This window comes from Notechis scutatus, chromosome 1 (genome assembly GCF_049901735.1).
Source record: "Notechis scutatus isolate UNSWTSFEM ecotype Mainland chromosome 1, rNotScu1.2, whole genome shotgun sequence".
Taxonomy (NCBI): Eukaryota; Metazoa; Chordata; class Lepidosauria; order Squamata; family Elapidae; genus Notechis; species Notechis scutatus.
In genome coordinates, this window is record NC_142009.1 from 272,239,915 (window position 1) to 272,252,365 (window position 12,451).

Genomic DNA, 12,451 nt, shown 5'->3' on the forward strand with positions numbered 1-12,451 from the left:
GTAATTCAAAAATCTCTCCATATATTTCACTTCTGAAGCAATATATCTTGATATAAATGCAAACCAGGCATTTGGGGATAAGTTTTTGCAGGAAGGGGAGGTTAATTAATTTAATCAGCATTCTGAGATTGAATACACCAGACCTTGGATTTTGATAACTACTATGTAAATCAGATAGTGCTTTCCCCCCTCTTTTGCTCTAGAGAAAACAGACAACCACAGATTAACTGCCCTGAGAACTACGGTAATGGCTGATGAGATGCACTATTTTTGGACTTTTGCTAAAAATGATCATCCCAACTTAAATATATTTCCCACTGAGAGCATGCCCAGTAGATTTTGACTTAATCTATTTAGAACTAAACCTGTACAAATAATAATTTATATGTTTATCCTGTCCTTCCATTTATATTTTATTTTTACTAGGCATATTATGGTATATTGCTATATAGTTTGTATATTAAATACAAAATAAATGCGAATAAAATAATAGCTGCCTCAGTAATATAAACTAGTAAAAACTTAAAAGTCTAATAAGATTAACCAAGAGACATAAATATTTCCATAGCAGTTATCGTAATCTATCATCATTTTTGTCAATAAAGTTTGGGAGCCTCACCTTCCCCTATCTGTTCTGTTCCTGATATCTTGGATTTCAACTGCCATATATATCTTTGACCAGATTGTGGTGGCTAAGGGATGTAAGAATGCAGATTGCTCTAAGTTCAACCCACATTGCCATTGGAAGGGCATCAGGTTAAAAAGGTTAATAAGATGCTGCACAGAAAAACCCACATTTTCGGCTCCACCTCCTTCCCTTTGGAAGCAAAAAACATCTTCAGAGGGAGTGTTCATATTTGCGTCCTCTTCACACATGAATAAATGGAAGTTTTAATGCTTTGGATCATTGAATGCAATTGCATTTAGTTTGGTTCTTTTTCAGATATTCAGCAAATACCTAGAGTTTGTGGGAGGAACTGAATGCTTATGATGTAAAGAGAAAGGTAAGATACAGGAATCTATTCTGCCTTCATATATCAGCCAATCATCTTGAAGGGAGCTACAGAGAAAGATCTTTCTCTGATCCAAAGCCTTTTACAACTCTAAATATAAATAGATGGTGTCAATATGAATCTGTGTCCTGTATTATACTGGAAGTCACTGGAACTATTTTAACAATGGCCAAGCACATTTCCAGCATTATAGCCAGATCATCACATTCTGTGTAACCTATATACAATTTCTCATGACAGTTTGGATAGGAAACTGTATGGAACCCATTGGTACTTGTATGAACCCATTGCAGAAAAACTGTAGCCAAGCTACATTTTACAAAAACGAGTTGTAGGCGACTGGACAGATAAGCCTGGCGAAAGACTCTTCATTTAATTAATTCTGCTGGAACCTCCAAGGATAAGATTTCTCTATCTCTTACTCTCTCTCTCTCTCTGTCGCCCTCACACTCTCTGTGTAATTTGACTTAGTGTCATGAACTCTTTCATTGTCATTGGAACTATCTAAACTCAGTGTTTTCCACTTGAAAATTGAGCAAACATTTTCTTCATATTGTGATCCTTGACTGCATTCAAAGGATTTCTCCATCAACACACCTACACACACACTCACAAAGGGGGGGCAGGCAAAGGAAACACAAAGCTTATTAGTAAATGATAGCTTGCACTACTGATTATTTGTAGCAAGGCAAAGTTAAAATGCCATCTGTTAAAACCAGCTATTGTTTTCTGGACACATTCCAAATGTGTTTTAGGAAGTAAGATGTCCTACAGTGAACACAATGTTAGAATCTATCAAATAAATGCTGGTTTCTTTGTTCTTTTGTGCCTTTTCAAGTACACATGCCATAAGCATTGGGACATAAATCACTATGAAAATCTTAAGTCATAATTAAATTTTGAGTAGAATTGAAATAGAAAATAAGGCTTTTTAGAAGCTTGCTTCGAAGCACACTCAAGATTCAAGACTACTTTCATTTAATAAGGTGATTAGGATAATACAGGCAAATGTTAAGCTTTGAGGACAGCTATGCTTAAGTGTGGCTTTGAGTAAAACAAGAGAAAAGGACTAAGAGGGACCTTAGACTTAAACATTAAACTGCTTTATCCCTCGAAATTCCCCACTGCCTCCTCTCTGTTTCCAGGGTCCTTATTCTGCCATGGTGCTTTGGGGTCCTATTGTGTTATCAGTATTTGATGTATTTGCATATCTCTTTAGGGAATATCTCATTATTAAGATACAGTAGATTGTATAGAAAAAGTGCAAGCTATCTAGTCAAAAGTCAATCCTGCTGAATGTCTAAAAAAGGTTAAATCATGGCAACTCGACCAGAGAGTTAGCAGTCCACTAATCTGGAGCATACCAGATTAGTGAAGGCTATGATGAAGGGTGGGCTTCAAAATTTTTAGCAACGGGTTCTCTGCCTGGTTGCTAGGTGAGCGTGGCCTAGTCGGCCTCCTGCACCATGGCAGGGGGCTCTCCTCGGTTTTTGCCCTCCTCGGGCTCTGGATGCTTTCTTCAAGCCTCTGGGAGGGCGAAAATGGCCTTCCTGGGCTCCGGAGCCTCTCTGGAAGCCAGAAACAGGCCTGTTTCCGGCCTTCCCGACCTTCCAGGAGGCTCGTTTTTTGTCCCCCCCACCAAGCCTCCGTGCGCGCCCTGCACTTACTTCCATCCAAAACGGGCCATGTGGGGACTCCTGGGAGGGGTGGGGTGGGTGGGGCCAGCCAGGAATGGGATTTGGGGGTTCTCCAAACGGTGCAAAATCTTAGCTAGGGGATCTCCCGAACCCCTGTGAACCCCCAGCAGCCCCACCCCTGTCTATGATAGAAAGTTATTCATTTTCTGGTAAAACAATTTGGCGGCTGTGCTTTGACTCTTACCTGTTTTTCTGCGTATGCTCATAATCTCTGTGCTTGTTAGTCGTGGTCAGGTTGGCAGAATTGTGTTCTGAAGGGGAAGGAGCAAAGGGGATTTTTCAATATATCTATAAAATTGATACACTTGAGTCCTGAGGAACAATAGGGCTAGTGATTACCTTCATGTTAGGAGGAAGAAAAAAGAAGGAATAAATGTGGCCAGGGCAGCTGTGCAGTCATTATTTCACTCTTCACATATCAAGAAAACCATGACTTTGCCACTGAATATATAGAGAAGCACAGCCAACTTTGGCTTCCAAGTGTACCTAATAGCCCGATGAATGTGTCACATACACACTGTACTTATGCTTGAAGCAACTGAAATATTCACCTCTATGAATGTTCCCTTTACATGTTCAAATATGCTTCCCAGCCCCAAATATGAGGTATCCATGATCTAAGGGTTATAAAGTGGGATAGACTTTCTTAATCAGAAAAATGCCGGCAGAGAACAATCCATGGAGGGATCCATCCCTCATTTTGGTGTTTTAGAACTTCAGAATTTAGTTACCCTAATGCTTTTCTTATTGCTGTCCTTTATTTTTTTTAATACATTTTTGTGCCATTCTCTATGTGAATGTCAATAGTTTTTAGTATAGTTTTTAAAGTTCTCACTGACTGCAGACAGTTCAAAAAAAAACTATTATCGTGAGCTTTGTTTTAAAAGAACTAAGAATAAAATCAAGGTCAGCTGGTGTCAATGTATGAGATGGCACTGATCTGAAAGGAATAGGAATAGCAAAATAACAGAATTACAGAGTTGGAAGGTACCTTGAAGGTCTTCTAGTCCAACCCCCTGCTCAAGCAGGAGACAAGTGACTGTCCAGTCTCTTCTTAAACACCTCCAGTGATGTGAAGCGCTTACAACTTCCGAAGGCAAGCTGTTCCACTGGTTAATTGTTCTCACTGTTCAGAGGTTTCTCCTCACTTCTAGATTGCTTCTCTCCTTGATTAGTTTCCATCCATTGCTTCTTGTCTTCTGTTGCTTAAGAGAATAAGTTGAACCTCTCTTCTTTGTGGCGTTCCCTTAAATATTGAAAGACTGTTATCATGTCCCCCCCACTCCAGTCCTTCTATTCTCTAGATTAGATATACCCAATTCCTGCAACTATTCTTCGTATGTTTTAGTCTCCAGCCCTCTAATCATCTTCGTTGCTCCTTTCTGCACTCTTTCCAGGGTTTCAACATCTTTTTTTATAATATGGTGACCAAAACTGGATGCAGTGTTCGAAATGTGATCTTACTAAGTCTTTATCAAATGGTACTAGTAGTTCATGTGATCTTGAGTCGACCCCTCTGTTAATGCAACCTAGGATTGCATTAGCTATTTTGGCTGCTGCTGCCACACCTCTTTATTCTTGCCTTCTCTTTTCACTCAGTTAAGGGCTGCCCATAGGAACTACCACATGAACTCACATTAATTACTCTGTCCTCAGTGGTTCTTGAATCTCCTCTAGGCAACAGGTCTCCTTAAGATCTTTGCGATGGGGAAGCTGAGCAACTGGAATTCAAGCCATGTTTTATTTTTAGCGATTCAGGACAAATTCAGACCAAGACTCCAGATAATGATGTAAAATATGGGTAAGATGGGTAAAACATGGATAAAATGTTTGCCTTCATAGAACTGGATCCCCCTTTTCCCCCCTCAGGAGATATTATAGAATTATCCTTGTGAGATTTAAAAACGTTCCAAAATTTATACTCACTAATTTGATAGACAACTCTGATGTGCAAAGAAAGTTTATTAAAAATGCGTTTGCAAAGGCAGCCTTCACGTCCCTTTCCAAAATGGATTGAGATCATGAAGCGCAAAATCCCATATTCAAGCAATACATTTATACTCCCTACACAATGCACGCCATGCCTAAGAAGCTCTTCCAAACTTTCCCTTATTATCTTAAACCATACTATAAGCTAAACTATAAGCTAAAGGGTCAACATGACATGTTCTTCTATGCAACAGATATCGTATTTTGTTTTACTTATGGACTTCGCCTTGGGCTGATGTCCCTATCTTATTTACTTGTTGCCTGGCCCTGGGTGATGTTCCTGTTTTCCAAGAAAATTGTAACAAGTCACCACATACCTTTAACTGAATACCCTCTGGGGTTTTAGGGTGGGGTTTTTAATATGTAACAAAAGGAATATTCTAGCTTAACAATGCATAAAACACTATTATAAAAGGGTAACTTATTATACTTTTCCTTTATCCTAAACATAAGCCTTCAATCACAGGATTGAAGTCTTGGTTGGTCATAAAGGGACCACAGGACTCCTTCATGTTTCTCCAGCAAAAGGCGAACTCTTTTGAAAGCCGTTGAATTCCCCCTTCCTCTTCCTCATAAAGTTATCTTCCCAAGGAGAACTGTGTTTTCTAGTCACCTCCAGTCTGAATCACTTCTGAATCATCAGTGTTACAAAGGCCCTTCTCTCTGCAATGGACAGCTCCAGCGCTTTCTTTTAGAAGCAGAGTTTAGAAGTAGAGGACTGCATAAAAAACAATTGCTACCAACCTGCCTTCCATTCAGGACCTGTATACTGCACGAGCCAAAAAGGGGGCTGTGAAAATATTTACAGACCCCTCACACCCCTCACACAAACTGTTTCAACTCCTTCCCTCAAAAACAACCCTATAGGGCACTGCACACCAGAACAACTAGACAAAAGGACAGTTTTTTTTTCCTGAAAGCCATCACTCTGCTAAACAAATAATTCCCTCAACACTGTCCAACTACAGTATTTACTAAGTCTGCATTACTATTACTACTGATCTTCTCATCATTCCTTATCACCCATCCCCTCCCACTTGTGACTGTTTGACTGTAACTTTGTTGCTTGTATCTTTATGATTTATATTGACTGTTTCCTAGTATGATTTGATTGCTTATTGTACCCTATGACTATCATTAAGTGTTATACCTTATGATTCTTGATGAATGTATCTTTTCTTTTTATGTACACTGAGAGCACATACACTGACAAATTCCTTGTGTGTCTAATCATACATGGCCAATAAAGAATTCATTCATTCATTCATTTATTCATTCATTCACTCCCTTTTCCTCAAGAAAGCTGAAGGTGCAGCTTTACCACAGACATCAATCTTCCCGAAGTGCTTTGGACTTCAACTCTCTTCATTCTCAGTCAACCCAGACAGAGAATTGCTGGAACTAACCATCTTTAGTGAGGTCCAGATTCCAACAGTTGTCCTATTTCATTTCTAGGGCCATCAGTGGAGCGGGAAAGTTTTGATTTATTTTAATGACATTCAGGATTGAAATTCAACAGCACCTGTCAGTAAAGATCCTGAATTTAAATGAGCCTGCGAACACGGCACTTTCCCCATTCAAAGAGGTTCTTGCTACACCGGTGGGAATAAATGTTTGGATATTTACTGACTGCTGGATTCTGGGGCTGGAGGATTACATCCGAAGTACGATGGCAAGAGATTGTGCATCCTTTGTAACGCGGAAGTCAAATATTTCGCCTCTCCCCCCCGCCTCACAAATCGCTCCTGCTTTCAGTGTTCCGGTTTTTTTTAAAATACTTTGGGTTAGCACGGGAAAGCTTTTCTCTTTCTCTAGGAAACTCCTGGCTTGTCCCATTGCCCACGATGATCGGAACTGCATCTTCTTGGGCCCCCTACGTGGCATCCGACCCATTTGATATCAACTGTGCGCAAATTACAATGCCGGCTTTATGAATGAGCCCAGCAGCGGCGGCGGCGGCACTCGAGCGTGGGAGCTGACTTTCCACGGCCGCCTTTAACACGCCAACAAACGACTCGCTGCTGCTTTAGGAGAATTTAGGGTGGCATCACAAAATAACCCCCTTCCCCTCCCCCACTCCCCGAGATTCTTTTCAAAAGCCTTGAGATGAAATATCCAGCCTTCCCATCCTCTATATTCTCCCCCCCCCTCCCCCACACACACAGGGGAGCAAAACAGGAAGGCGAGAACACCACCGTCCCTGCTCGGGTTTGAGCTATAGGATTGCGAGGAAACGCCAGAGCTGGTTCCCGAGGAGCGATCCCCAGATTGGATCCCGCCAGCGGCTGCTCCTTGTCTTCTCCGGATGGGTGAAGTCCACGGGGGAGCAGAGATCCGTAGGTCTTCATCGAAGGCGTTAGGACCCGGAAGACCTGCCTCCCGCTCTCTTCCTCTCCCTCTCCCTCTCTCTCACTCTCTCACTCTCTCTCTCACTCACTCTCTTTTCGCTCTGCGGGACTGAGCCGGGAGACAAGAGCTCCAACAAACAGCTGCGACCCGCTCGAGCCCAGCCAAACAAAGGAGGGAGGGAGGGAGAGAGAATCGGGTGGCGCCGATTCCCCCCCCATCGCTCTCTCGTTCTCCTCTCCCCCAAGACCTTGAACCTCTTTTCAGCTGACCCGGAGCTTCCCAGGCAGCCCGGAGGTCCCGCGATGAGGCGGATCCGGGCTAATGCCATTGCGATCCTGACCGTAGCCTGGATCCTGGGCACTTTCTATTACTTGTGGCAGGACAGCAAGCCTCCTCATTCGGCCGCGTCCAGCCGATCTCCCAGCAGCGGCGGCGGCGTTGGCGTTGGCGTTGGCTTTAAGAGTGGCCCGAGAAGCTCCGGCAAAGTCGAGCTCCATAAAGAAGAGAGGACCCTCCCCCTTCTGGTAAGTGCGGTTTGTCTCCCCCCCCCTCACCCGAACGCAGGGCTCCCGGAGCCCGGTGCCCGCGATGGCTTGGCGATTCCCGCGGCTGCCTTACTGCAGAACCACAGATGCTGCGCGGGAGTGGGGAGGAGGGGTGTGTGTGTGTGTGTGTGTGTGTGTTGATGGAGGGGCGGAAGGCAGGAAGTGCGCGGAGGTGTGTGTGTATGTGTGTGTGTGTGTAAGCGCCGGGAGAGTTTGCTGGGAGACGGGCCGAGTGGATGCCGCTGGCGAGGAGGACGAGATGGAGTGGCACAGTGGAGGGCGGGGGGCGGGAGGGCAGCGTGGCTTGCGCCCGGGGTTTTGATGTATTTAGTCCAGCATGTTTCCCGGTAACCATGGCAGCATTTACAATTGGGGTGGGGGATGAGAAGTCACCAAGTGATGGGGATGGCGAGGGAGAAGCGGGGGTGGGGGGGGTGGGAAGGGTCCGCGTCGCCGCGCCGCGAAGTCTTGCGACTGTTGTTGCTCCGAGTTCTCGGCACCAGGCTTAGGAACCTGTGTGTGTGTGTGTGTGTGTGTGTGTGTGATGGGATAAAAGCCGCTTCGGAGGAAGAACCGGTTTGGCATTCGCGAGGTAGCTTTGTCAGCGACAATCCAAAGATGCGGTTTGCAGAGCGAGGGGTGGGTGGATGGGAGAGAATAAGAAGATGCTCAGTCCAGAGAGTTATAATCACAGCACAAAAACATTTCTTTCTTCTTTGGAAGAGATTGCGAAGACCAGACTCCTCTCCAGAGCACTAAAAATCTCCACAGACCATTCTCATCCTGGTCATTCATATTTCGAATTGTTACCTTCAGGGAGACGTTATAGGTGTCTTAAAATGAGGACTAATAGACTGAGAAACAGTTTCTTTTCCAAGGCAGTAATTGTCTTGAATCAAACAGTGCATTTGTGATCTAGTCCTAGTGTATATAGTGGCATTTTAAAACTATTTAACTTGCTAAATGTTTTAGATAGGTTTTAGACCAGGTATTATTATTATTATTATTATTATTATTATTATTATTATTATTATTATTATTATTATTATTATTATTATTATCTTAATTATTTTAATTTTTAAATACTCTGTAGTGTGATTGTGATGTGGTGTTTGGGGCACCGTGCTGGAGTAGCTTTCAAATTTCATTGTATTCGTGGAATGCAATGACTATAAAGGTAAAATCCAAAATTCAAATTCAAAGAATAAGAATGAAACGCACGTGCGGGGATCGAGCCGGAATTGAAGATGGTGGGGGGGGAGGGGGGGCTAGAGAGGAAGAAGAGGTCCTGGGGTCCCAAGACGTGATGGGGTGCGGCTAGAAACCTTTTGCGCAAGGGAGGAATCGTCCTGGGTTCTGCACACTTCGGAGACTTGGCACACAGGAAATGGGCAAGATCTGAATGGTCGCTGAAGCTGCGGAGTGTGAAAAGACGAGTTCATTAGGCTGTAGCTTTGCAAATTGCGATTCCAGATGTGAATCTTCTCTCGCGATGCAGGGGCAGAGGGCTTCTCTGCCTCAAAGTTCACCTAGTTGTACCTGGGATCTTCATTTCAAGGCATTCAGCACTCGCATTTGTAGAGGGGAAATAATATACCTCTTCCAAAGATAAGGACGTTATTATTTATTCTTCAAAAGATTAGTGCAAGCAAAAATAGGTTTAGGATTGGTAGAGGGGTGGGGGAAGTAAGTAAGTAAGTAAGTAGGAGAGTTGCATTTCTTTTCCTCCTTTTCTTAAAACACATGAATTGGGACTTAAAGATTTCTCAGGATAGTGGGGAGTTTCACAGTAAGCAAGCTTTACACTGCTTGCCAATGAGTGAATTATTGCCTTCCTCTTTCTCAAATCCTCAGAGCAGGTTCGATTTCTAACATCTCCAGTTTGCAGGGAGCTGCGCGTCTGCGGGGAGAATAACAGGCGAAGGAAAGATCTCTCCTAGCCATTGAATAGCTGGGCCAATAATATGAATTAATGGCAAAACTGGTTCATTGCATAATACGAGGCCGTCAGAATTACTCAAAACACACCATCAATTCATCTACATTTAGCTGATTACACAGCCCTGACTGCTTCCATGGCAAATGTAGATAGATTTTTCATTAATCACATGTTGAATAGAGAGGCTGTGCTCATCTGAGAGTTAAACCAATATTCAGACATTCTTGGTTATGACTAAAGGAGGCGTAAGGACCAAGTAGAAGTCTGTCCCCACATTTAAAGTGGGACAGCTCGCCATTTCTGGGTCCTCTCTGTTTTGGGAGAGCTCTGAATCTACAATATCCTTTGCGAAGACTGCACTCTGCTCCACCTTAATGCCGTTGCAGCAAGGGGGGCACTTCTATTTTGGGCATGGGAAAATTATGAAAATCTTTCATCTCTGTTAAGAGATGCAGGCTTTCTTTTGTCACAGACCTGCTTCTTCAGGCTACGAGGTACCCTAATCAAAGTAATCTGTTCACTAAAATTACCAGAACATCATTGGAACGACCTGGCTGAAAGCACTTTAGAAATTGTATCTCATTTTCAGTGGATCAATTTGCTACCTAGATGCAATGATTAAAATAGCGGCTGACAATGGGCCTTAAAAGCAAAACCAATGGAGCTCAGCAGCTTGGGGTCATAATCTTGTTAGTGATGGAGATGGTACTACTGTCTACAGTTTAGACTCTCTGTGCTTTGTGTAATAAACTATATATATATATATCATATACTTTTCCTAGGTGTTTCAATGAGTTGTGCTGTACTTGCATTATGTAATGGAAAAATGGCAGTATATAATTTTCCTCCCACAGCTATGATACTGGGGGCATCCATGGGATGGGGGATGGGTGGGGCTTTCATCACATCAAAATGATGATCGGGCAATGAAAGCTCATCCCTTTTATACACACATCACATGCATGTAAGAAGAGGTGGAACTTTAATTGCCTGATTACCACCTCCCCCAACATTCCTATTAACAGAACCATCATCTACCCAGAAATTACACAGGTGGTTCTCAATTTGCAGCCATTCATTTAGCCACCATTTGAAGTTACAATGGCATGAAAAAAAAAAGTGAGTTACAACGAATTCTTGCACTTACAACTGTCACATGGTCATGTGATCAAAATTCTGGTACCAGTTGTGGTTGTTAGTCAAGCATTACCTATATACCTGTTAGGGATAACATTGGTTACCTAACTTAGTTTGGATAAAAATAATATATATAAACTATGTTAGTGAGTTTAAGTGTATGTATCACTTTAAACTGTAAACCAAGTTTTTGGGTGCGGTTGTAAAATCACCATAAGAGGGAGCAAGAGAGCTCACTGTTGCCCTGGCTTTTACTGGAATGCTGACAATGATGAATTGATGGTGATAACTGCGTGTTTGCTGAGAGAAGAAAAGGGGTTTGATTTTTTCTTCATATCTCTGACTGCAAAAGAGATATATCACTGGACTGATTGATTGTAAGTTTAATGAACTCTTTTTCGACACTGGACTTTGCAAACTGAATAACCCCCGGACTGACTGAACTTAGTGTATGACATATGGACTATTTGACTATGCTATAACTCTTGCTGGAATAAAAACTATTTAACTTGCACAGTGTATCTGTCTTACTGAGTGTAAGCTACTACAACGTTTTGTCTCACATATCTGCCTGCCTGCTAGACTGCCGTTGCACGTTCTGCTAGGGTGTATATCCCTAACAATACCTTAGCAATCTAAGAATTTGAGTTTAGACAAAAATGTAAGGGATGTGGCATTTTCTTTGACTCAGTTCTTGCCTGTAGTGATTATTTTCTATTTTCAGATAAACATATATATGTACATGTTATGGCTCCCCCTTCAAAGTTCAAACAACACAAAACCAAAAGCAGCCGTTCCAAAACTTAAATCCAACAGAAAGGAGTTCTACAATATTATATTCCACACGCCCTGTTTATCAAAACAGTCCTGGTACAAATTCTCAAAGCTCCGAGCCTCTGCTGAAAAACCTCTGCACGTAATCAGTCACTTTGTTCCTGACAATCTTCCCCCACACAGCTGTGTTCTTTTATACACTTTGAGGCAACGTGCTAATTACTGACTCGCCCTCCCTTCTAACTGAGTTTGCCTCCGTAAACCACCTAGATGGGCGTGTCAATCTCCCTAAATCAACGTCTGGCTTGATTCCTCCTCACAGCTTGACGTTTCAGCCTCCTTCTGGTTCTGGCATCAAGCCACGATCTTTCAGTTTCCTCGCTCGACTCTTCTGACTCATTTTGTGGATCAATTGCAGGCATGAATGAGGTCGAGGGTTCAGGCGAAGAATGTCTGTGTGATAACCTCTCACCCCCCTGGCTCACATCTGTGTCTTCTAACAATTCAGACTCCAAATTCTCAGCAGGCTCCAGCCTTTCATCCTCAGAGTCATCAGAATCAAAACTCACAGCAGGATCGATCCTTTCAGTCACAACACTATCCCTCACCGCAGGGTCCTTCCCCCGAGTCTGATGATCAGGATGTGGTTTTGACGGAAATTGTGCGTGATATGTGTGAATAAGATCTGGGGCATGCACCTTGGATACATCCTGCCAAAAGCGAATTTCAGTTTCATTGTCCAGTTTTCCCACAAAGTACTGGAATCGTCCCTTTAACCATCTGGAATCATAAATTCCGATCACTGTAGAATCTGTAATAGGTTCAGTGCTGAGCCTGGATGGAGAACCGGTATCTTCTGGAGAACGAAGATTACACGATGGAGTGTCAGGTATTAACAGGGAGCGATGAAAAACAGGGTGAATGCGCATGGAGCGCGGTAAAGTAAGTCGATAAGCTACCAGATTAATAACTGCCTCGATAGGGAAGGGACCAATAAAACGATGATCC

The 12,451-nt window shown here is 43.0% G+C and overlaps 1 protein-coding gene across 1 annotated transcript in view; it reads left to right on the forward strand.

The window, feature by feature from the left end:
* The first annotated feature begins 7,110 nt into the window (after nt 1-7,110).
* Nucleotides 7,111-12,451, forward strand: part of GALNT16 (polypeptide N-acetylgalactosaminyltransferase 16) — a 191,031-nt gene continuing 185,690 nt past the window's right edge. The window contains exon 1 of the mRNA XM_087951516.1: nt 7,111-7,572. Coding sequence (XP_087807642.1) covers nt 7,351-7,572 — 222 coding nt within the window. The 5' untranslated portion in view covers nt 7,111-7,350. The remainder of the gene's footprint in view (nt 7,573-12,451) is intronic.